General features: G+C 28.5%; 6 protein-coding genes across 8 annotated transcripts; 5 read left to right on the forward strand and 1 right to left on the reverse strand.

Moving 5' to 3' along the window:
• The first annotated feature begins 527 nt into the window (after window positions 1-527).
• On the forward strand, window positions 528-5,625 carry LOC122852100 (abhydrolase domain-containing protein 2). The gene is made up of 9 exons (XM_044151699.1): window positions 528-818; window positions 916-1,131; window positions 2,081-2,123; window positions 2,212-2,341; window positions 2,434-2,601; window positions 2,668-2,854; window positions 2,945-3,143; window positions 3,572-3,722; window positions 3,806-5,625. The coding sequence occupies exons 2-9, from the start codon at window positions 977-979 to the stop codon at window positions 3,970-3,972; spliced, it is 1,200 nt and encodes a 399-aa protein (XP_044007634.1). The 5' UTR covers window positions 528-818; window positions 916-976; the 3' UTR covers window positions 3,973-5,625.
• A 35-nt stretch (window positions 5,626-5,660) lies between these two features.
• On the forward strand, window positions 5,661-9,279 carry LOC122852085 (adenosine deaminase 2-like). The gene is made up of 4 exons (XM_044151665.1): window positions 5,661-7,095; window positions 7,509-7,735; window positions 7,815-8,403; window positions 8,486-9,279. The coding sequence occupies exons 2-4, from the start codon at window positions 7,519-7,521 to the stop codon at window positions 9,183-9,185; spliced, it is 1,506 nt and encodes a 501-aa protein (XP_044007600.1). The 5' UTR covers window positions 5,661-7,095; window positions 7,509-7,518; the 3' UTR covers window positions 9,186-9,279.
• LOC122852097 (location of vulva defective 1-like) lies at window positions 9,263-10,814 on the reverse strand. Of its 2 annotated transcripts, XM_044151694.1 has the most exons (3): window positions 10,630-10,814; window positions 10,288-10,403; window positions 9,263-10,225 (listed from the first exon to the last, which is right to left on the reverse strand). In XM_044151694.1, exons 1-3 carry the CDS (start codon window positions 10,674-10,676, stop codon window positions 9,318-9,320), a joined length of 1,071 nt encoding a protein of 356 aa, XP_044007629.1. In that variant the 5' UTR covers window positions 10,677-10,814; the 3' UTR covers window positions 9,263-9,317. The 2 variants fall into 2 exon arrangements, with proteins under 2 accessions (XP_044007629.1, XP_044007628.1); XM_044151693.1 differs by having other exon boundaries at window positions 9,279-10,225; window positions 10,288-10,662.
• Window positions 10,815-10,877: 63 nt separating this feature from the next.
• On the forward strand, window positions 10,878-11,845 carry LOC122852133 (single-stranded DNA-binding protein, mitochondrial). The gene is made up of 4 exons (XM_044151749.1): window positions 10,878-11,031; window positions 11,129-11,219; window positions 11,360-11,479; window positions 11,545-11,845. The coding sequence occupies exons 1-4, from the start codon at window positions 11,017-11,019 to the stop codon at window positions 11,745-11,747; spliced, it is 429 nt and encodes a 142-aa protein (XP_044007684.1). The 5' UTR covers window positions 10,878-11,016; the 3' UTR covers window positions 11,748-11,845.
• A 708-nt stretch (window positions 11,846-12,553) lies between these two features.
• LOC122852135 (iron-sulfur cluster assembly 1 homolog, mitochondrial) lies at window positions 12,554-13,918 on the forward strand. Of its 2 annotated transcripts, none has more exons than XM_044151751.1 (4): window positions 12,554-12,812; window positions 13,033-13,126; window positions 13,203-13,256; window positions 13,340-13,918. In XM_044151751.1, the coding sequence occupies exons 2-4, from the start codon at window positions 13,043-13,045 to the stop codon at window positions 13,592-13,594; spliced, it is 393 nt and encodes a 130-aa protein (XP_044007686.1). In that variant the 5' UTR covers window positions 12,554-12,812; window positions 13,033-13,042; the 3' UTR covers window positions 13,595-13,918. The 2 variants fall into 2 exon arrangements, with proteins under 2 accessions (XP_044007686.1, XP_044007687.1); XM_044151752.1 differs by having other exon boundaries at window positions 12,575-12,812; window positions 13,042-13,126.
• Window positions 13,919-21,026: 7,108 nt separating this feature from the next.
• On the forward strand, window positions 21,027-22,880 carry LOC122850949. The gene is made up of 5 exons (XM_044149992.1): window positions 21,027-21,391; window positions 21,472-21,614; window positions 21,698-22,142; window positions 22,228-22,344; window positions 22,423-22,880. Exons 1-5 carry the CDS (start codon window positions 21,199-21,201, stop codon window positions 22,878-22,880), a joined length of 1,356 nt encoding a protein of 451 aa, XP_044005927.1. The 5' UTR covers window positions 21,027-21,198.
• The last annotated feature ends 1,580 nt before the right edge of the window (window positions 22,881-24,460 follow it).

The raw sequence follows: 24,460 nt of genomic DNA on the forward strand, positions 1-24,460 counted from the left end.
ATTTGTTGGATTATTATCATCATCATAAAAGTTACTTTTGTTAAACTTTCAAGATATTATAAAATAAAACAATTTGTTCTTTTCAAACAATAAATAATCATATAATAATTACCTTGAAATATATTTGATTATTTTTTTCCTAGACCAAATTAAACAATGTTAATTTTTTATTTTTTGTATATGTACTATTGTTGAATCAATATTCAATAATTGATACAAACCATAGCAACATTTGATAAATAAAATTAAGCTAGGAATTAAAAAATAGCAATTTCATCTAATCTAAAGTAAAAAAAGTATTGGTAATGGGCTTGTCATTTATCAATTTCATAATTATAACATTTTTGCCATTATAAAATAATAAATTAAAATTTATTTAATACCGATTTACCGGTATAATTACAAGGTGTATTGAATCACGTGGCCCTGAACCAAGTAACGAGCGCAAGCGCGGTATAAAAAAAAAAAAGAAAATATTTTTTATTATCAACTATTTATGTGTATGAGTGTATACATGATAAAGAAACTCATTACTATTATTATTATTATTATTATTATTATCGATATGTCATATGTACTGTCAGTCGGAGTGCCGGATTATTTAAAGTTTCAGTCAGTCTGTGACAAATTAAAGTAAGTTTAAGTTCCGGCATAAATAAATTCGTCGAGAAAAATTAAAAAATATGGATAAAAAAAGAAAATTATAGAAAAAAAAATCATTAAATTGTCATTTAGACTAGACAAAGCATATGGCAAATTTATCAATTGTGTATGGTGCCGAGGAGGCGATATAAAATTCGCGAAATAATACCAAAAAGGTGGGGTAGTTTTTAAAAAATTATTTATTTGACTGACAAATAAGATAAATATAATTTTTTAAGACACAATAATATTATTGAAGTTTATTTTTATCAGTTTGACAAGTGTCATCGAGGTGACAAGGGGTTTGGCAATTAATTAAAAATTATATTGGATCATGTCGACAGCTTTATTAGCAGTATTTGCTGTTATTCTTTGTATTTTATTTCGAATATTGAATGTCAACAGTGCAGCACAAAAACCACTTTTAATATGTCATGATCAGGCATTTCTTTCTACAATTCTTAAAATCGCACCAGCCATTGCCGAACCGTAAGTTATTATTTAATTAATTATTATTATTTATTTATCAAAACATAACCTTTAAAAATATATTGATTTAAAAATAATTAAAAAATTATTTATTTTAATATCACTAGATTGACATAGAATATTAATTATGCAAAATAGTCATATAAAGCGTTTTTTATTTAATATAATAAATCATCATAATTCAATTTGATTCAATTGTCAAATGCAGTTGTAAAATTAATCAATAATTTTTCACTTTAATTGACACTTTTGAATGATTCATTATAACAAACAAATGTCAATTGATTTTTATTATTTTTGCAATATTAATTTGCTAATTAAAAAATAAAATATCAAACATTACAAAGTTTAATGATTAATAGAAAAATTAAAACAAACAATAATGATATTTATAAAAATGAAATATTAATAATGAAAAATTTAAAAATATTTAGATTGTTTTAATGTTCGTAAAAACTTTAAAAGTCAGACAATCGATTTATTTACGAAAGAGGGAGACGATTTATTCGTCACCCCAAGAAAAAAAATAATAACGTAATTGTCTTCAATTTAAACATTCGTATTTATTACTATCATTATTATTGAATTTTTTATCATGAAAAAAACATATTGCGAGGTATTAGTTTTTTAATTTTTTTTTCAAAGTTAAATTCAATGGCATATATTGATATAAATGTTATCATGTGATAATTTGCTGATGAATCATAAAATAGATAACGTAGATATAAGTCACATAATAAAAAATATTTGCAAATATTTAAATTAAAAATGAAATAATTATGTAGATATATTATTATGTAAATAAATATTTGTTTATCGTTATCAAGGTCATTAAAACAATTTTTATATTTTTTTACTTGTCTGTATGTGAATCGATAATTTCATTAATTATCCAAAAATATAAATCGACTTTATAAACAAGGTTTATTCTATTTTTTTTTTTTATCAGTTACACTCCAACTAGACTATGGGGATTCAGTGGACATGTACAGGTTAATATATATATTTAAAATAATTCTAAGCTTATCTATAGTAATAATTGAAAAAAAAAAAATATATTTTATAAATTTTAAATTTTAGACTATAGTCCACAGTATTATAGGAAGAGTAAGGTGCCCTTGGCCAATTGGTGATAGAATTTACATGAGTTTGACTGATGGTACAACACTAACTTATGACTTGTATCAACCACACAGTAATTCTCATGAAGGTCATTTTTAATTTAAATATAATTATGTAGAAAAATTAATTATAAATCATCAAGTTAATTTAAATTATATTTATGTTATTTAACAATTTTAGATGACATAACTGTTGCAATTGCACCGGGAATTGGTAATAGTTCAGAAACTGTTTACATTAGAACATTTGTTCATTTTGTACAGAGTCATGGATATCGTTGTGCTGTTCTTAATCATGTTGGAGCATTGTCAAGTGTTAAAGTTACAGCTCCAAGAATATTCTCTTATGGTTTGTTGTTTTATATAAAAAATTAATTAAAAAAAAAAAATTATACTAATGATATTTTTCATATAGGACATACTGATGATTATCATGTGATGTTATTGAGCCTTGCTGAGAAACATCCCAATACTAAAATTGTCTGTGTTGGATTTAGTTTAGGTGGTAATATTGTCACTAAATATATGGGAGAACGTGCAAAGACAAAATTGCCACAAATTATTGGTGGTATTTCTATTTGTCAAGGTTACAATGCTATTGAGTAAGTTTCATTTTATTTTTCCATCAAAATTAACATATTTTAATTCAATAAACGATAATAATTGATAATTTATTTTTTCATTTGAATCAGAGGAACAAAGTATTTATTAAATTGGCAAAATTTTCGTCGTTTTTATCTTTACATTATGACTGAATCTGTTAAAAATATTATTTTGAGACACAGACATGTATTGCTATCAGAAGAAGTTAAACAACGCTTTGGATTAAAAGAAAAACAGATACTTTCAGCAGCTTCAATTCAACAATTAGACGAGGCCTATACTAGAAGAGTAAGTTATAATTTTAAAATAATTTAGCCTCTCTGTGTGGCTTTATCAGTTGCTTGATTTATTTCATATAAAAAAAAATATAAGAAACGTTTTTTTATGACAATATAATATTTCGAAATCACTGCTGTACTAATTTTTTTATTATTAACAATTGATTGTATATCATTGTCATTGTTAATAAAAACTGATGATAGAAATAAAATTTTAAAACAGATGTCGTGCTGTAGACATCTTAGTAAACCATGTCATACAACCGCTATTTATCAAATCTATCAATTGACTAAACACAAAACTGTTTATTATATTTTCATTGAATCTAAATTAAGCATTGAATAAAGTTTTTCCATTTTTATTTTTAACTGCAATTGAAATATATGTCAGTTAACTTTAATAATAAATGAATTTCAATTAATTGACTATTTAAACAGATACACAACTTCAAATCTGTAAAACAAATGTACAATTGGAGCAGTTGTATAAATTATCTGGATGACATAACAGCACCAATGGTGTATATCAATGCACTAGATGATCCAATTGTTCATGAAAATTTACTTGTACCAATTCGAGAATATGCTGGTAAGTTTTATGAAAAAAAATTGACATTTCTATTGACTTTTTTCGTCGTACAATATTTATTATAATAATTTATATTTTAATAGCTAAAAGATCAAATGTTTTGTACATTGAAAGTGCTCATGGTGGTCATCTAGGATTTTATGAAGGTGGACTTCTTTATCCAAATCCTATCACCTGGCTAGACAGAGCTGTTGTCTCTCTCATTGGTTCACTATCTCTTGTTCATGCTGATAGACTTAAAGTATCTTAAAAGACCATTAATTACCATTAATTATATTGGGCATTTAACTATCAACTCTAATTACTACTCACTTTTTATTAGTTCATCACTCTTTATTTATTCATTGATTCATATATTTGTTTATTTTTTTTTTTTTTTGTTATTGAATCATTTACGCTGAAATGGGACCCTACTTTTAGATTATGATTGATAAGCAATTTATACTTTCATAATTAATATCAATTATTGTTGATATTTATATATTTGATTATAAAAATTTCATTGATTTTTTTTTAATTTTTTTACTTTTATTTTTGTTAACCAAAAAAAAAAAAAACAAAACATAATTTATTGTATTTATTTATATATCACGGGTATTTTTGAAAAATACGAATTATTATTTTATAAAAAGAAAAAAAAATTATAAAAGTTTAAATTATTGATGTGGGTTGAAGAAAAAATTGTCGACAATTATTTTGAAAGAGGAAAAACAAAATATAGATAAGAAAAATAGTCAAAAAAAAGAAAAAATGAGCTTTAATTTTATTTAAATGCCGAAATATCGATAGTTGAATAATTTATAAACACAAATATGTGCTTCTAGTTGATGATATCTCATAAAGAAAATAAAAATAAAAAGTCAAAGCTTCAGGATTATATTTTACACATTGACAAAGATTAAATTATTAGTCTGTTCATAAAATATAACAATAATATTTAACGCATCATGTAAACAACAAAAAAAAAGAAGCGAAATAAAAAAAGACTATTGAGTGTGATTATAATTTGTTATATAATAATCATAATTTAATATCACACAACACAAAAATAAATATATGTAACTGTATATGTATTATAATATAATAATTGATGTCTGATATGCATGCACTTGTAATTTAATATGTAATTAATTACATATTTGTGATTTAGAAAAGAAAAAAAAACCTACCTTGTGGTAAGGCTTGTGATGACAAGTATAATACATCAATTGAGAATATTTAATTAAATAGATGATGCATAAATTTTTAAAAATAATTAAACAGTATTTTATATTGTTTTTGTATCAAAAAAAAAAAAAAAAAACACAAAGACATTTCATCGATATTAATTATCTCTTATTATTGATGAATGTAATCATAAAAAAAATGAGCTGAAAATGCAAAAAAACAAAAAAAATTTATAGACAAACGAAAATGAACTGATTAATAGTAATATGTTGATGATTGAATATTTTTTTTTTTTTTTTTTTCATTTATTTATTTTCGTTGTTGATGATTGATTGTTTATATGCTAGATATTTTATCAATGATAAATTAATTATGAAAATAAACAGTTGTTCACTTATTGAACTTAATCTGTTATTTTTTATTCAATCATTAATATTGTAAAAAATCATTATTAATATTTGTTATTGGATAACTTCGAAGCAATTAATTGACATTTCAGTATTTTGTAATTTTATTTTTATTATAATTTTGATTGAAGTTCAAGTATGTTTAAAATGATTTGTTGAGCTACGCCTAATTGATTACATATTAATGATCAATTTATAAAATTATAAAAAATAATTGAATTAAACCAGTTTTATATAAAGATGTCATATATTGGTTTGATAAAATAATAATTCAATGTTAATTCTGCCAGTCAAAATAATAATTATTATAAAAATAAATAAAAAACTTGATTTATGATTTTATTATTAACTAGACCTTTATGATAAATACAAATTAAATATTAGTAAATCAACTTCGTACGTGGAATAAAAATTTAAAACAAATATTACAGCATTTTTGTGTTTAGATATCTTTTCTTCAAATACAAGATTAAATAAACTCTCGTACGGTATCACCGTGACCTTACGTACTTAGTTCTTGACCAAGATGACTAGAAATACGTCTTGTTCTTGGTACTTGAATATTTCATTCAACAGCTGATATGGTATTGAAGTTGATGAGAGAAAAAAATATCGCTATTGAAATTTGTCCAATATCAAACCAAGTTTTGGGCGCGGTCAAGTAAAGGATCTCCGCAATCATACAGCAAATATATTATTTTCTCATCACTCAAAAATTATTTTTATAAACAATTTAAAATGTAAAATTTGTTTTTTGAGTAATTTTTAGTTTATTAATATAATTAATTGAGTTTATAGAAGTTGGTGAGCTGATTGTTTATTTTATTTATATTAATTTTTTGTTTTTTAATTTTTATACTGTAAACCTTATCTTAAAGTGACAAGAGACCAACAAATATGCATAATTGAAATTGTAAAACAAATATTATAAAGTCAGCGTCAATATCTTTATTTTTTTTCACAACTTTTACAGCTTTATTTAATTTTCATGTCACTGACACTCAAGCACTTATATAAAACGTCAATAAACATATAAATTAAATGATAGAAACACAATGAATACAATGCGTTAAAGTTAAATAAAATAATCTATATTTATACCAGCATTATGATTTTAATTTTATAACTTTCATTGTTATTTTTGTCTGAATGACTGTCTTGATACCCGTATATTCAATCTAAATTAGAATACCAAGTAAATCTTCTTAGTATTTGTGATTAGTACTCGTAATAAATTCTAAGACTTTTTTGTTCAACTATCTTTTCATTGAGTTGTAACGATAAAAAGATTAAACAATCTCAAGTGCGTCAGTTTAATGAGCTCGAATCTTGACCCTTGGATATCTACTCAGTTAACATTTGATCATCAACAAAGACAGACTTGTTAACACAGTGACAACAAATTTCTTTATATTTAAAAACAATTTTTTTAATTATTTACAAACATAACTTGTTATTATTATTAACATTATTTTAACTGTTAAATAATAATCTGACCCAAGTGTAAAATCAAGGTGTACATCTCCTTTGAATATATATAAATGGAATCATCTTTAAAAAAATTATATCGTTTTATTAATTTGTATTAATTGTTTTGCTGTTGATGATTGCAATATTCAGTTGAAAATAGTTCAAGTTATTTGTGTATATTGAATAAACATCGTGCAAACGTCCTGGTCCATCATCATACTTTTAACTTGATCATAATTAGTACATTTTGGTAAAAATTATCATCATAATATCATCATCATTATCATCACCAACAACAAAACAGTTAATTTTGATTTGTAAAAAAACCAGTAAGTAAACTTACAGTAATGTAATAACAAAAGTATTATTTATCGATTCAGCATTGATTTAATAATGATAATAATTTTTATTTCATTTGATATTTTTTGCTGTTATTTTTTATTTTATGTTTATCAATGAATTATTTTCATTAATTTTATATTTTTTTTTATTTTATCGAAATTTAAAGAGTGTATTTGTAATTTTATCAAGTCATAAAATTTAATTATTCAAAGTTGATTATTATTTATTATTGTTCGAGTGAAAGTGTAGGCACTGTGAGATAATCTTTGACTGTTTGTGACTTGCTGAATCACTCGAGTCAATCAAGCCTTATTGAAACTCATTAATCTTATGTTTATTTTCAATCAGTTGCAAAGAAGATAAACTAATCGTCACTTGTCATTTATATTTATCTATTTAGGTTTTTGATAATGTTTACATCTTTATCAAACGTCATCAAGCTCATGGTGACGATGAAATTGATAATTTTATCATCAGCTCTCCCAGCTGATAACTATTGGAATAATCGTGCTGCTATTCTTCATGAAGAGGAGGTTCTTTCACTCGGTGGAAATTTGACATTTTTACCTGGTGAACGCTCAGCTAATAATATTCTTATGACATTAAAAAAAAAAGAAATTGATGAAGGTCTTGTTATAGTTAATTTTATTTATCATGGAGTTACTTGAGTCTTGACTTGATCATCTAACGACTTTTTTTATTTTAGGCTTTGTAAAACCATCAAAATTTTTGGCATCTAATAATTTCATTAAAGCCAAAAATGAAATTGAAAAATCTGATGTTTTTAAAATTATCAAACGAATGCCAAAAGGTGCTGTACTTCATTCACATGATACTGCTATTGTTTCAGTTGACTGGGTTTACAATGTAACTTTTCTAGATAATTTGTATGTTTGTGATTCAAATGATAAATTATTATTGCATTTTTTTGATGAACCAAAAAATGATTGTGACTGGAAATTACTGAGTGATCTACGCAAAAATACCGAGCTACTTGGTGATTTAGATGAAAGAATTTTTCAAAAAATGACAATGGTAGTTGATGATCCTGATATGGCTTATGCAGATGTTGATACAGCTTGGACAAAATTTATGGATGTATTTATTTTTATTGAGCCTTTGCTAACTTACAGACCAGTGTATGAAGCACATTATTACGAGGGACTTAGACAACTGCATGAAGACAATGTCATGTATCTGGAATTGAGATCATTGCTTCCGACACTTTATGAGCTCGATGGCACCACGTACACACCACTTGAACTTTGTGAAATTTACAAAAATGTTACAGACAAGTAAGTTTTAGTTGTTGCTTTTTAACTTTATTTTTAACCCCTCACAATATTATTAATATCATTAAACTAATATCTATTTTAGATTTAAACTTGATTATCCTGATTTCATTGGAGCAAAGTTAATTTATGCACCATTACGTTTTATGAGTATTGATGAACTAAAAAATGCTATAAATGAAACCAACAAGATGAAGTTAAAATTTCCAGATTTTTTTGCTGGTTTTGATCTTGTTGGTCAAGAGGACAAAGGAATTCCTCTAATTACATATGCTGATGAGCTGAAAAAAATGAGTAATGATATTGAAATGTATTTTCATGCTGGAGAAACAAATTGGTATGGTGCTAGCATTGATGAAAATTTGCTTGATGCTGTATTGCTTGGTGCTAAACGAATTGGACATGGTTTTGCTATTGTAAAACATCCCAAGGTATTGAAGATGATGAGAGAAAAAAATATTGCTATTGAAATTTGTCCAATATCAAATCAAGTACTGGGCTTGGTCAAGGATCTTCGTAATCATCCAGCAAATATATTATTTTCCGAGGGATATCCTGTTGTTGTATCCAATGATGATCCAGGTATCTGGGGTGGCAAGGCTCTCAGTTATGATTTTTATGAAGCATTCATGAGTCTTATGTCTCGAAATGCTGATATTCGTGCACTCAAACAACTTGCTATGAATTCAATCACTTACAGTTCTCTCAATGAAGACGACAAAATAAAAGCAATGGATCTATTCAATCAAAAATGGCTAGTTTTTGTTGATGAACTCAATAGTTAAATTTAATATCTAGTACTCAATAAACACTATTTTTAATATATTATTTTATATTACCAATTAAAATTATGATTGACGAGATGACTTGAGATTATTATCAAATACATAAGAAGACTTTATTTTAATAATAAGAAATTAATTTTCACGTTGCCGTTGTTTTTTATTTTTTCGACGAATAATAAACTTGTGATACTTTGGCCTGGATGATTTTGGTTTTAAATCAAAATTTTCTCTCGCTTCAGGCATCACTGTTGATGTCAATCCAACAATAACTGGGCCCTCAAATGCATAATATAATTTTAACGGTTGAAAATCATTTTTTTTCTTTATTTTTTCATGAATACTAGATGGTGTTTTAATTTCAACATTAGCCAAATTTTGTTGTTGATGAATAAAGTCGTCTGGTGGTTTTTTAGAGTGCATTATTGGTGATGCAGTTGATAATGATTCTGTAGATGTATCTATTTTTAAGCTTGTTGAATTTGTCAAGTCATTATTGTTTGAGTCATCCTCATAGTCATCTAGTGGATATAAAGAATCATTTGTTGGACTCGGGGTGATTATTTCTTGGGATTTTGTAGAATGTACTTGAACTGGTTCACTTGACATTGGCAGTTGTGTTGTCATCAGAGAATTTGTCATAGTACTAGCAGTGGTAAATGTAATAGCAGCAACTGTAGATGATGTTGTTGTTGGTGTTGTTGTTGTAGTACTAGTAGCATTTGATGTTGATTCTTCTGATAAAAAACGACGATCTTCATGTTGGTCATAATCTGGTTCTCCTAAATCATTACTGGCTATTGTTTTCTGACAAATATATCCTCGTTTTCTATCACAAGGTGTCTTTCTAAAACTTGGATTTTCCCAAAAATGCCAGTCCAACAAAAGACACTCACTCCATCCTCCTAATTTTTTATTACCAACAACTTGATTTTTCCACAACTCATTATCATCTTGAATATTATCACCTGACAACCATCTCCAATAAATATTATCTCCATCACTTCTTTCAAATGCACCAACCCAGATACTTTCAATTGCATCTGAAATTATATAATTAAATAATATTATATATTTAACAGCAAATGATAAATACTCAATTTACCTGGACGATTTTTTAGCATAATACGAGAAAGTTTTCTTGCTTCATCCATTGTTTTAACTTCAACAAATTCTAAACTATTTCTCCAACATTCAAGCATTGCTTCTGACCATGTTTTTCTGTTAACAAATAGTGTAAATTCACGATTACCAAATCTACCAATACCTGCATTATTATCATTATTATTTAAATTATCAAAATATTTATTTTTATAAATATTTTCAAAATTATTAAACATTGGATATGTTGATAAATCATTATATTTTTTTCCATCAATAAAACAAACAATAAATGATATTATTATTTTATAATAAAAAATCATTATTTATAAAGTGATACAATAACTCGACTAAAATCAAATGCAATTGTTCGATGACTGATTTATGATTCATTTTGCTGGAAATTCATTTGTACTTATTAATCCCACTGTAGTGTCTACATTTTATTTACGTACACTTTTTTCTTTATAGTTTGTTTGTAAACACGCGCCATGTAGTGTGTGTGTGTGTTGTGTCTGTGTGTCTTTGCGAGAGAGAGAGAGAGGAAGCTTGTTTTTTTTTCCTCTCACTGCCTCTCACTCTCTACTGCTCTCTACGTAACACTGCGTACAACCAGCAAACATAATAAAAACCACATGAGTTTTAATTGTTGAAATATATTCTTACAGTTATATCTACCAAATTTTGCATTGTTTCTTTTTTGTTTGAACATTGTTTAGTCAATAATTCAAATATGTTTTCAATCAACGTAAGTCATTATTAATATTAATAATCAAAAATAGTTTTTTATTAACTAATATCATTTGTACAATTTATATAATTGTTATTTTTGAAATTATTTTTAGGTTATGAGCCAAACATGCAGACGTATGACCCGGCTTTCTTCTGTTAGATTTAACTCTGGTGCAGTCACTGAGACAACTGCTATTGAAAAGAGTAAGTGTTTATTATTTAAATAAATTAATAATCTTAAAAATTATTATTTATTAAACTACATATTAGCATTTATTATGTAGATTTGACAAACAATATGAAATTTGGATTTTAAAATAAATACACATAGTAATAGATATAAACAATAAATCAGGTTCAATTGTTGGGAAGAGTTGGTGCTGATCCACAAAAACGTGGAAGTGAACAACATCCAGTTGTTGTATTTTCATTGGCAACACATACAAACTACAAAACTGATGGAGGTAATTATTAAAATATTAATCAACATGATAGAATAATTCTAAAAATATTACTTTTTATTTTTTAGAACTCACACAGAAAACAGATTGGCACAGAGTATGTGTTTTTAAGCCAAATTTACGTGAAGCTATTTACCAACATTTAACAAAAGGTCAACGAGTTATGGTTAATGGTCGTTTGAGTTATGGTGAAATTAAAGATGATTCAGGAATGACAAAACCTACAACAGCAATTATTGCTGATGATATTGTATTTTTCCAACGTAATTAAATTATTTTATTAAATATAAATTCATATTCATTCGCACTAAGCTCTATATGTATAAAGTTTTCGATGTAAGGTTTTGACTTTCTTCAGTTGGTTACAAATAAATACATAAGATTTTCCATTTTTCAAAAATTTTTGTAAATTATTTGCAATTCTTTTACTTGTTTTTCTACCCTTGATTAATTTTTTAAACATAATTTTAACTAATTTTACCATTTGCGCACTGTGCAGTGTCATGCGCAAATATAGCTTTTTAAGCGAATCATAAATTGAAGCACTTTATAGGTGCTTTCTTTTGTGTATTTATTTTTTTTTACTTTAATGCGCATGATCATGCACATGCGCCTGTTATGCAAACTTGATGAAAGAACAGTGGCGTCAAGCAAATAATTCTTAAAAAATAAGAATTGAAACATGACTGATCCAGCCCCTCATGTCCTACGCTGTTGCAAACTGACTTTCTGCTGACTGCGCATTCAATTGCGCATGCGCGAAAAAAAAAACACGATAAAAAATAAATACACAAAAGAAAGCACCTATATATATTAAAGTGTCAATTATAAAAAGTTGACAGCCTTTTTTTAGAAACAATTACAATTTTTACTAGTTGCAAATATTGTACTTACAATGCCAGTGAATGATTACTATACAACAATTCAACAAAATTTGTTTTTCATTGTTTTCTGCGCAGCACAAAATAATCTTTCTAGGAACAATTAGTAAAAATAATATCCCTACATAGTGCTACATAGTATTAATCTGGTGGAATGAAAAAACCCTATTTTTGTTATGAAACATGTGCGCAAATCGGACACACATTTGCAATGAATTGCAATAACAACTTGTGAGTTCAGAGCAAAACAGAGTATTTAGCAAAAAACATTTATTTTCTCACGTTGTTGTTGTTATTGTTGTTAACGTTGTTTTTAATTTTGATTAATTTATGACAGCCTTAAAAAACAATAGTCAACAATAATTTAGTTTTTATAAGTATTAATTTTTTTAAATTAGATAATTATCTACCTATACAAATTATTAAACTCTAAATTGACAAGTCGACCAAGTATCGTAAGTACAATTACGACTGTTTATATTTTTGACAAATAATTCTGTTTTTTTTTGTTTGTTTTTTTAATTAATTAATTAATTTTATAACCATGATATAAATACATTTTTCAAAAAATTTATTTATCTAAAAAATGACAGTTCATCTAAAATTTTATAAATAAAAAAAAAAAAACAAATTTAATTATTAATCTGATAATTATTTATCATTAATTTAAAATAGTTTTTGAAGAATGGCAGGTCGTGTAATTGCCACTGCCACTGTTCGTGCTGTCAAAGGAAAAAGGACAATTCCAACTCGAGCTGCTCTCACTCTGGTGAGTTGAAAATTATTTTCATATTAATTTTTGGTTAATATAAATTATAGTTACGTTATTTTTTATTTATTTGCAGACATCAAGTGCAGTAAACAAAATAAAAGACATTTTAAATGGAAAATCAGAATACGTGAGTAATTTATATCAACAACAAAATATAAATAAATATCCATTGATGACGTATCATTTGACATGTTGCATTATTAATTTTAGATTGGATTAAAAATTGGTGTACGTCAAAGAGGTTGTAATGGATTGAGTTATACTCTTGATTATGCTGTTGACAAAAGTAAACTAGATGAAGAAGTTGTACAAGATGGTGTACGTGTTATTATTGATAGAAAAGCACAGCTTTCATTATTAGGCACAGAAATGGATTATATTGAAGGAAAATTAAGCTCTGAATTTGTTTTCAATAATCCAAATATCAAAGGAACTTGTGGATGTGGTGAAAGTTTTTCTGTTTAACAATACAGTACTTATTTTATTAATTTATAAATAGAATTTTTTCTTTTTTGTTCTAATAACAGTCACAAGTATCTATACTTGACTCAACGACATATTGACAATTTGCCAATGTTTATTATTTCATAAAAAAAATTAGACAAATAGACATTTAATTGCATCATAATTGTACATAATTAAGATAAAATTATTTCATATGTGATGCATGTAAAATAAATATATTAAAAATATAATTTAAGTGTACAAATATCTCATATTTGCAGTTGTTAATTACACAATTGTTTTTTTAGTTAAAAATATATACTATTTTACATTTCATAAAAATTATTTGACATATAATTTTTATTTATTTAAAATAATTCTTACAAGACCATTAGCAATTTGAATTTTGTTTCATCAATGTGCCTGCTGGTTTTTTACATCATGTTTATAGACCTACGCAATTATTCACAATACTGATCACGCGATTATTTCAAAAATTAACAATTAGTTGATTAACATACAATCTTGTGTATTATATTTGGATAAAAAAAATACCTTTGAAAGTATGCCCCAATTGTAATTTGTTATTACTACTATTATTAAAATTATTACTTTTATTATTATTACTATCCTTATTATTAGTGTTGTTAATATTATGTAGATGATGCTGCTGGTGTTGTTTATGCATTTGTTGATTGTTTTTTCTTTCTAAAATTATAAAAAAATAAAAACAAAAATTAAATATATATATATATATATATATATCAAATAATGATGAAGAAAAAAAAATTATATAAAATTATATTTACCCTTTACGTTCAAAAGTTGGATAATTAGCTTGTGAATCATTTTTATTAATGCCAGAATATGCCAAGCCAATTCTTGCAATATTACGTGCAGCATTAATATCACGATGCCAAGTGATATGGCAATGAGTACAATATGTATATCTATGGCCATATTTACTGACCACAGCTTTTTCACAACACAAACAATAATTTTTTTTCTAATTTCATCATAAAGGTGGTTTACGATATCCTTTTATATTGGGCATTATTTTAGATCGACCAATAAATATCACTGTCCATTCATCTTTAATGTTTTTATTATTATTATTATTATTATTATTATTATTATTATTACGTTTCAGATATAAAGAGCGCTTCTGAGCTTTCATTTCTTGATAATTTTTTTGTCTTTTTTCAAAGTCTAATTTTTTTTTTCCATCATTTCTTTTCTCGACTTTTGTTTTTCTTTTTTTTCAGCTGCTCTCTTTCTCGATTTTTTTTTCTACGTAATTTTTGTTGTTCACTTAATTTTTCTTTATGATCAGCAGCTTTATTTCGTTGTTTTCAATTTTAGCTTCTTTTTTAAGCTCACTTTTAGTTTTTTTTTCTTCATTTCTTTCTGATTTCTCATTTTTAGTTTTTTCACCACCACCACCATTACCACCTTTAGCATTTTGTTTTTTTCCTTTATTTCCATTTAATTTCTTCCACAAACACCAAGGTATTAGATTTTTATTTTTATTACATTTACATTCATGTGAAGTCAATTAATATATATGTATAATAATAATTATTATTTTTTTTAGTAAAAGAAAACCAAACAATGATCGTAGACAGAAGAAAAAATTAAAAACTGAGCAAGCTGGTGGGAGTAGAAGCAATTTTAGTGTAGAAGCCGGACAAAATGGTCGTTTTGCTGTTGTCGATATTTAACAATCACCATCACCACCAAAGTCACCACCAAGACGAGTTTTAGCATCATCAGCATATCAACATCATTATCACGAACGATCAATAAAAAATCATCTATTAAAAAAAAAATCAAAGCCAATTGATAAAAATAAGTTGATGACTGATTATTATGCACCAACGAATCCAACAACAAAACCAACAACAACAATAATAACATCTGAAGCATTAAAAGCAGCAGTAGATGCAGCTGCTTCATCAGTTTTAAATGTTGATCATGAAATGGTTGACTTGGTAACTCCACCATCATCACAAGTATTTATACCATTAACACAAAAGTTATCAAGTAGTGATGGAAATGGTGATAATAATTATCACAAAAATTGTCTCATTTAAGTACAGACAATGAGTCTGAACATGATACATTGCGTGGTAATGAAAATACTGTAAGTTCAATTAAAACAGTCAATACTGAAATTGATGAAAATATCAAAGATGATGATGATGATCATGATGCTGATATTGCTGTTAATGCTGTTGACCAGAGTGTTGAAGAAGCAAGAAAGCAGTTGTCTCAAACTATCAGTCAACCAAAACCATCAAGCCAACATAAGTATATAATAATAATAATAATAAATAAATAGATAAATGAATGAATATAATAATAATATAAACTCATTTGTATTGTTTGTTCTCGTAAATTTGGTATACCTTTGAATTTTTTATCACCAGCAGATTCTTGTCTTTAAGATGATGTTGATGTTTTAGCTGATGAACAAACTGAATAAGCTGTTGATTTTGCTTTTGTTGTAGATTTTGATGTGACAGTTGATCGTGATTTTTCAGTCAATACTGATAATGATGGTGGTAGTAGAATATTGATGTTTTTTTCAAGTTTTTTTTGGTTTTTTAAACTTGTATTGTTGTTGTTGTTGTTGTTGTATCTGTGCCACATAATTTGGATCCAATTGGGCAATATCTTTAACAGTTGTTTCATTTTTCTCAAGCCTGTCTTGATGTTTTTCAAGCCATTCAACTGATGCATTGCTAAAAATTAATTGAAATATATTATTATTATGCATTCATTTATCTATTTATTTATTTATTATTATTATTATTTTATACCTATGTTGGCTTGATGGTTTTGGTTGACTGATAGTTTGAGACAACTGCTTTCTTGCTTCTTCAACACCTCGAAATTTCTAGTTGAACCTGATAGAATCATATAGTCTTCATGTTACAATAAGTTGGATATCTATGTGATTCTATAGGGTGGTAAAATAGCCCTGGTAGAAATATTTCTCCAACTTTTTCCAACTTTCTCCGCCTTTTTTCCAACTTTCTCCACCTTTTGTCCAACTTTCTCCACCTTTTTACGAAAATGACCCATGGTTGGAGAAAGGTTGGAGAAATTTGTCCGCCATTTCTCCAACCAAAAATTTCTCCAACTTTTTTCCAACTTTTCTCCACCATTTCTCCAACTTTTTTCCAACTTTTTTCCACCATTTCTCCAACCAAAAATTTCTCCAACTTTTTTCCAACTTTTCTCCACCATTTCTCCAACTTTTTCCCAACTTTTTTACACCATTTCTCCAACTTTTTTCCAACTTTTCTCCAACTTTTTTACACCATTTCTCCAACCAAAAATTTCTCCAACTTATTTTCAACCTTTTTAGTGGATGTTGTCGAAAAAAGTTCTTAATTTTTGTATTTTTATTTACAAAAGTTGTCACGAAAAATCTTTCGAAAAACATTCAACTTACGTTGTCTTAGGGTTACGAAAAAAGATGATTGGGCCCTCGAAGTAGCAGGAAGGAGGGGAAATTGACCAATAAATTCAATTATGGGATTTTATCAACAATGGTTCGTTTGTTTTTATTTAATCCAGAATATGAAGATATTTTGATCTTTTAAATTTTTTGGTATATAAATAAAAAAAATATCATTTTACATTTATTATAAAAATCCAGTTTCTGATTTTTTTACAATTATACAAATATTCAATCACCGTAACATCCAAATGGTATGAGAATAACATACTCAGATTGCTTTGTTTTGATGTATACACACGGTCGCAGTAAATCTGCCGGACTGAAAATTTGAATATTATTGACAGAGCTACACTGTTTTATGTGATCAACGTTAACCTCTTTAGTCGATAAAAAATAATCTCGTTCAATGTCGAATAAATTAATAAACATAATTACTTTTTCTTGAAATTCGTATGATACTTTATAAATTTTTAAAATTTGCCCTATTTGACCAGATTTGAGCAATACAACAGAATCATTTTGTTTCCGACATTGCGTTGCGTGGTAAGAAGCCGTAAAATATCTCGTACCTTCATGAATTAATTTATTATATGACCTGCAATTATCAATACAGTGGTTCAAACTTACCAATTCTCTTTCAGTTAGTATATCAATCTTCCCTTTGCCCAAAAGAACACAGTTGTCTATACGTGAAAAGAATTTAAGGCTTCTATCGAACAAAGATTCGCAGAAATTAAGTACATTTTCATTAATTTTCGTTTTCTCTGGGAATGAGCGAACTTTTTGAAAGGATAGAAATCTCTGACTCATTTGTGGAATAAGGCGAGCAGGGCTATGCTTTAAACTCAATAAAAACTTGTTCAAATTTTCGAAAGGAAATGTACTGTGTGCCCAAAGTGGCCCCCAACTGCGTACGGATCGACATATATGTAAAAGCAGATGTATATTATAATTCATGGCGATTTTTCCATAAAGATGTTGGAATCCCATTACAAATTTAATCATGAGTACTTCTGCTTGATCCAATGATTCCGATGTAATACTATCTTGGAGTAAAATATTCATCGCTGCCACAAATAGTGCCCAATGTTCAAAATATTTTTTTTTCAATATTCCTTGAAGACAAATGAGTGAATATAAAAGCAACCAGTCTTGCCATTCTGATGCTTTCCAAAGTTTTCTATCTTTAAGAATCCGTGGTGTGCGTGTAATTACCGTGGGTGGACAAAACAATAACAGGCGCTTATTTATTTTTGACTGATGGTGAGGTGCCCCAATGTAATATTCTTCGCTCACTGAAGTCAACCAAATGTCTGTCAGTTGATAAGCTGCTCCAATGAGAGTAGCGTGCAAATGATCAACATACATTCCGTCAGCGAGATCAAAATGACTTAAATTCATTAAGCTACTGGGTCCCCAAATACCGAAAATGTCAGTCCTCAACTTTCCTATACTACAAGCTTCTATCATTGTTGTTTTTATAGATTTGTCAGTGCGAAGTGGATGAACTTTTGTCGATATTGTGTATTTTCTTTGACGATCGACAGTTTCGCATGGATGCATACAAAATGTGCATCCAAAATACCCGTTATATTGTTTCATGTTAAGCATTTTGCATCTTGCTACGGAATCTACTGAACATACAAGGGGAATAAGTTTACTAGTTATTTCTTGATTGTCGAAAGACCAAGTTATTCCAACACTAGAAAGATCATTTGCCTGATTGACGAAGGATTCTAAGAAAATATTCATATCAGGTTCAACCTTATCTACCCAAAGGCCAGCAAGTAGCATGGATTTTTTTCGCTCATTTGGAGGCAAGTCATGGAGCATCATGTAAATGGGCCAAATAGTTACATTAGAAGAATCTGCAGCTTGGCAACCGTCTGTGTTGAATGTATATGACAAATTCATATTGTTATTGAATACATGGCTTTTTTCTTTATATTTCTTTCCATCAAACACATCTTCAATCGCTGCCTCATTTTTTTTAACTCTTGTATAACGATAATTCAAGTTTTCAACAAATTTTCGGTTTTTTATGAGATGGTAAAATTGATCACGAATATCGAATTGTAGAAAATAGGACTGTGTCCGATGAACATCAAGCGTACGGCCGCAAATACAGTTCACATTATTTTCTATGTCGTCGCGAGTTCCCAAGTATTTATGACAATTAGGGCAATAAATATGATATACACCGTTTTTTATATTTGAGGGGAAATATTTATGCAAATAATATTTTGATGCAGGAACAACTGGATCGTTGAAGATAACATTCACCATTTTTAAAATGTCAACGATTGCTTCCCAACTCAGTAAGTGGCGTAATCCTAAACTCATTACCATTAACAATACATCTCCTCGAGTACAGGTCAAAAAATTACATAATGCTTTAGAGAGATACGAATCATCTTCGGTTTCATTAGTATCATTCATTACCTGTCAATAAAATTCATCAGTTATTAATCTATAATCGTTAAAATATTATTATTATTTTTTTCTGGGGTTCATTCGTACTGGAAATATGGTGGGAATAGAGTTAGAAGGACTAAGTTAACATCGGCTTCAACGTTGGTCGCTCGTAATCGTCAAGTATAGGGTTAATTATGGCATATACAACAATCTAGTCCCAGTCTGATTTTCTTCAAAAAAATCGAAAGAAGGGTCATCATTGCCAAAGGGTGTCTATGTATCAAAAATTGGTTGAGGAATATGAAAGGGATATTTAACAATCATCGATATACTCCCATGATTGAACAATGATAATGCTAGTTTATATTTTTATAAACAGAATCAGACTGGATCGAAGGCCACGGTTAATTTAGCTCCACACTTCACGATTACGATCAACCGGTCTTGAAGCCGGTGTCAACTCAGCATTTCTTACTCCACCGAATTGCCATTACGAACGGACGCTGATGGAATATTAATTTCAACATACATTGGAAGAGTCACTGTCATCATTGTCACCATCATCGATTCCAAAATCATCATGACTATCAGAAGAAGTATCTATGTTGGTTGAAACATCTATATCCATTGAATGTATCCTATTTGTTCGAGGTGTACTTCTAGCCACAGAAATACTGTCATCATCCGATGCTGAATTACTTCGAGCCGTCTCAGCGTAGCTGTCATTTGTTTGAAAAACAGTACGTTCTAAACTATTTTCTTCGACATAATTATTTACCTACGGTTAATTTTTTCGAATTTTTTAAATTAGTAATTGTATCTTGTAGCTAAGAAAATGAATGTTTAGTAAAAATGATATTAGTTACCGAATAACTGTCAGAAAAATGATTGTTCTCATCAGTGCTGTGATAACTGTGCTCTAAAGCAGAAAAGTTGCCAAAATCTCCTAGACTTGATTCATCGGAGCATTGATCATTATTAAACTGAAAATAATAATATTACACAGCCACATATATCAACAGAAATCTTAACTGCATGTTTGTTTTTAATTACAGCATACTAACCTCGCCTGCAAACTGTCTGCGCCGGTATTCTGTTTTTCTAGGAACCGGATTATTATTACCTATTTCTAAATATTGTTTATATCGATGCATTATTCATAAGTTTGTTTTGAACTCAATTAATACGATGCGTTTCGATTATTCCCGTAAATGTTTTTATATTGTTGAGAATGTCACAACTATGGAGCTACTACTGAAAGATTCTAAGGCTCTAATAATCAACACGTAATATACATATTATATGTATATAATATTGACAATGTTTGCCTGAGGTAAAGTGGTGTCTCCACACGCAAGTTTTTCGTGCAATTTCTTGCATCACTAGATTATTACTAGAATTTCGGTGGAAATCAGCCTTAAAAAACTTGCACAGCCAATGGAACATGTTCCATTTTTTCGTGCAAGGACACATACATCGCGTATAAAACTGCAGACGTATTATACCTTATGAGTATACGTATAGAACCTCTGTATTATACACAAGTATCATACCGACCCAACATTGCCCAACACTGGTCAATTTGCAAGTTGATTAGTGTTTCGTAGTTGGGTGATCATTGTTGTACTTATGATTCTGAATCGTTGTCAATTTGTCATTGTCGACAGTCGGGACAAGGAAAGTCACCATAACAAAGATTAATTTTTGTGATAAACATTGCTATATTTGTAACTGACGAAAAATGAGCTATGCGTACGTATATTTGCATGGAAAAAACGGGAAGAAATCGTACAAATGTGTAAAAACTAGCCAAATTAAACAATTCAGCACGGTTAGCTTCGGACTCGAATCCAAAAGTACAAGATCTCAAGTTCCTTATGTGCTTATTCATCCGGATGGTTCTCGTGACACTTGTCAGGTTTTAGCTGTCGCAGGTTTGTTGCTGAATATAATTCTGGATGTTATTTTTATTCATTGTGTTCAATTATTATTATTAATTATTTTCAATTCAAAGATTCTGCCGATGATATTGAACAAATCAGCAACAGTCAACGATTCCCCGTTCCAAAACTGTCGAATTCAGTAATTGATAGTGCCCGATGGAATGTATCGACTTCTGATTTGTCTGACAGTGAATCAGAAAAAAATGAAAGAAAAGTACTTATCTGAATTATAATCATATCACCAATTACATTATTATTTATACTAATACTTTTTTTGAAATTCGTATTTTGTTTTAGAAAATCAAGAGTTTAAAAAGAAAAGTTTCTGACAAAGTAGATCAAGAAATTATTAACAAATATAGAAAAATGAACAAAGCTTACTCTAGTGAACAGAAAGAAAGAGAAGAAGAAGAGGATGGAGAAGAAGATTTGTCAGAGAACGATCGCTCTATTGAAGAAACAAGTTTGAATATACCAAAATTTTCTTCAACGCCTACATCAAAAAATAAGCTGAGGAGTTCTCAACTAGATCCAGTTTTTATAGATGTAAATAAAGTGAATAATCGTTCTTGTAATGTCGATATCGGTTCAAAAACCGATGTGGATTTAGAAGATCAGTTGAAGGATGCGCAAGATCAAGTCAAGTATTGGAAGGCTAAATATAAAAGTCTTGTTTTATCACAAAACTACCCTTTAACAGAAGAAACAGGGCAGAAACTTGTCAGTCTTGTGAATCAATTAGGTAATATTTTAATCAAAAAAAAGTTCAACTTCATTTTTTCTGTGCTATTGTTTATTATTAATTAATATTGATGACTTTTCCTCAGCTGCAAACTATGAATATGAAACCAAACCAGAAGATAACGGTAGCGGTCGCAAAAAAGGATCAACTAGTTCCACATCTTCAAAAGAGAAAAATCATGAAAGCATCAGCAATAACTCAGGTAAAAGTCAATTACCTCTATCTTATATTTTTTTTTTGCTATATTTGCCTAAAATAAAATTAATTGTTCGATTCTCAGGCGAGAAAAAATCCACTTCGGACAGCCTTTCTCAATCAATTTATGACTCAAAGGTAAATTCTGTATTCGAAAAAAATTTCAAAGATCCAGCTGAATGCGCCAAATCAATTGTTAGATCTCTATGGACAACTGAAGAACTACAACAACGGGTTGTTCGTCTAATAGCAGGCAATGATAAAAAAGTTTTGACACCTACTAAAGTAGATAAAGGAAAAACTTTGTTTTCTGTATGGTTAAAAGATAATGGTTACATAAAGGCAGCTAAAACTAAAGAAATGAGTCGCTGGAATAATCATATGAGTCGTGCTATTGAATCTGCTTTAAAATTGAAAAAGAAACAGCTTGCAGTTAAGAAGAAATCTACCGAAAACAAAGAAAATAAGGATAATGCAGCAAAAACTCAAGATGACGAGAAAAAAAAAAATATTGGTGAAGAAGAAACAAATAGTGACAATTAAAAATTTACTCCATAAAAACATGTAAAACGGCGCCAAAGATATGCGACACTGTTTATGACATATTTTAAAACATAAGCTTGGTACCTGAACAGTGTTCAAAGCACTTTGACATCAATGTCAGAACACAAATTTAAAGTCGTATAGTACATGCCCTAATTAAACTGATGACTTTCATTCCGTGTTGAGCTGGTATCCCTCAGCATTTCGATGGAATCAACGAAATAAAAAATATTAGAGCAGCTTTTATATTCTCGGGTTTCGTGAACGAAAATTTTCAATAATGACGGCCTTATCTGTAAAGGAACTTCGTTCCTAGCAGCGCTTTTACAGTAAACAAAAAATTAAGTGAACGATGACTTTCTGACGCGTAATATTACAGTGATCCTACACAGTCGTCTATTTGTCGTCTATTGCAGCGAAGGCCATCCATCGTTCATTTAATTATTTGTTTACCGTAGATGCACTGCTAAGAATGAAGTACATTTACAGATAAGGCCGTCACTATTGAAAATGTTGGTTCATGAAACTCGAGAATATAAAACCTGCTCTAATATTTTTTATCTTGGGGACGTCATCGGCGGATGAAATAATACCAGTGGTGTCTTTTTAAATACAGATTTATACGGTAGTTAGGCTGTGCTAACTTTACAAGAGACTGAAACACTGGCCGTTCTTCAGAAGATAAGATTTTTTATAAGGGTATACTGAATACACTAACTCTACCTGATTCTTCTAACGAACGGCTAGGGTCTTAGTTTTGTATCAAGTTAGCCCAGCCTCACTCTCTGACATAAACCTGTATGTACGCACCCCAGAAAGAATGCAACGCACCTTTGTGTAGTTGAAAGTTTCATTACGACTTCAAATTTGTGTTCCAACAATACTATTGAGACTTTTTGAGCACTGAGCGTTATTATATCATTTTTACTTTATTATACACTGCGTGTATCATTATTTTTTTATAACTGTTATTTGATAACAACATATGTTTGTAATACGTTGACTTTTGAAAAAATTAAGTTTGTAATGTATTTAATACGTGTTTCACTTTGTATTCATTCAAATTTGTATCCATGTAATGATAGTAAACGTACTCGAATAAGTATGAAGCGGAGTTACCAGAAACCCCAGGAGATGGTCGAAAAAATAATCTCAGAAATAGTTCATTATATTATAAATTAGCAAAATGTCGAAAAAAAGTTAAAGAAAAGTCGGAGTGAATTTCAGGTTCGATGAATGGCGGAAAAAAGTAAGAGTAAATTTCCCCTGGTAGAAATATTTCTCCGACTTTTCTCCAACTTTTTTCCAACTTTTCTCCGCCTTTTTACGAAAATGACCCATGGTTGGAGAAATAGCGGACGAATATCTCCAATTTTTCTTCAACCTGAAATTTACTCCAACTTTTTTCCAACTTCTTTCCAACTTTTCTCCAACCATGGGTCATTTTCGAAAAAAGGTGGAGAAAGTTGGAAAAAAAGCGTAGAAAGTTAGAAAAAGTTGGAGAAATATTTCTACCAGGGATCAGTTTGGAAAAATGGTGGAAAAAAGTTGGAGAAAAGTTGGAAAAAGGTGGAGTAAAT

Source organism: Aphidius gifuensis, linkage group LG3 (assembly GCF_014905175.1).
Source record: "Aphidius gifuensis isolate YNYX2018 linkage group LG3, ASM1490517v1, whole genome shotgun sequence".
In the NCBI taxonomy this organism is placed as follows: Eukaryota; Metazoa; Arthropoda; class Insecta; order Hymenoptera; family Braconidae; genus Aphidius; species Aphidius gifuensis.

Excerpts from the sequence above, each read along its gene's own strand:
- LOC122852133 (XM_044151749.1), top strand. Across the intron at positions 11,220-11,359 it reads GACAACTGCTATTGAAAAGA|CAATAAATCAGGTTCAATTG; the intron begins GTAAGTGTTTAT and ends AATAGATATAAA. Across the intron at positions 11,480-11,544 it reads AAACTACAAAACTGATGGAG|AACTCACACAGAAAACAGAT; the intron begins GTAATTATTAAA and ends TTTATTTTTTAG.
- LOC122852097 (XM_044151693.1), bottom strand. The coding sequence starts at position 10,606 with ATGATTTTTTATTATAAAATAATAATATCATTTATTGTTTGTTTTATT. Across the intron at positions 10,226-10,287 it reads TATGCTAAAAAATCGTCCAG|ATGCAATTGAAAGTATCTGG; the intron begins GTAAATTGAGTA and ends ATATAATTTCAG.
- LOC122852100 (XM_044151699.1), top strand. The coding sequence starts at position 977 with ATGTCGACAGCTTTATTAGCAGTATTTGCTGTTATTCTTTGTATTTTA. Across the intron at positions 2,124-2,211 it reads GATTCAGTGGACATGTACAG|ACTATAGTCCACAGTATTAT; the intron begins GTTAATATATAT and ends TTTAAATTTTAG. Across the intron at positions 3,723-3,805 it reads ACCAATTCGAGAATATGCTG|CTAAAAGATCAAATGTTTTG; the intron begins GTAAGTTTTATG and ends ATATTTTAATAG.
- LOC122852135 (XM_044151751.1), top strand. The coding sequence starts at position 13,043 with ATGGCAGGTCGTGTAATTGCCACTGCCACTGTTCGTGCTGTCAAAGGA. Across the intron at positions 13,127-13,202 it reads CTCGAGCTGCTCTCACTCTG|ACATCAAGTGCAGTAAACAA; the intron begins GTGAGTTGAAAA and ends ATTTATTTGCAG. Across the intron at positions 13,257-13,339 it reads TAAATGGAAAATCAGAATAC|ATTGGATTAAAAATTGGTGT; the intron begins GTGAGTAATTTA and ends TATTAATTTTAG.
- LOC122852085 (XM_044151665.1), top strand. The coding sequence starts at position 7,519 with ATGTTTACATCTTTATCAAACGTCATCAAGCTCATGGTGACGATGAAA. Across the intron at positions 7,736-7,814 it reads AAAAAAAGAAATTGATGAAG|GCTTTGTAAAACCATCAAAA; the intron begins GTCTTGTTATAG and ends TTTTTATTTTAG. Across the intron at positions 8,404-8,485 it reads TACAAAAATGTTACAGACAA|ATTTAAACTTGATTATCCTG; the intron begins GTAAGTTTTAGT and ends TATCTATTTTAG.
- LOC122850949 (XM_044149992.1), top strand. The coding sequence starts at position 21,199 with ATGAGCTATGCGTACGTATATTTGCATGGAAAAAACGGGAAGAAATCG. Across the intron at positions 21,392-21,471 it reads TCAGGTTTTAGCTGTCGCAG|ATTCTGCCGATGATATTGAA; the intron begins GTTTGTTGCTGA and ends TTCAATTCAAAG. Across the intron at positions 22,143-22,227 it reads CAGTCTTGTGAATCAATTAG|CTGCAAACTATGAATATGAA; the intron begins GTAATATTTTAA and ends ACTTTTCCTCAG.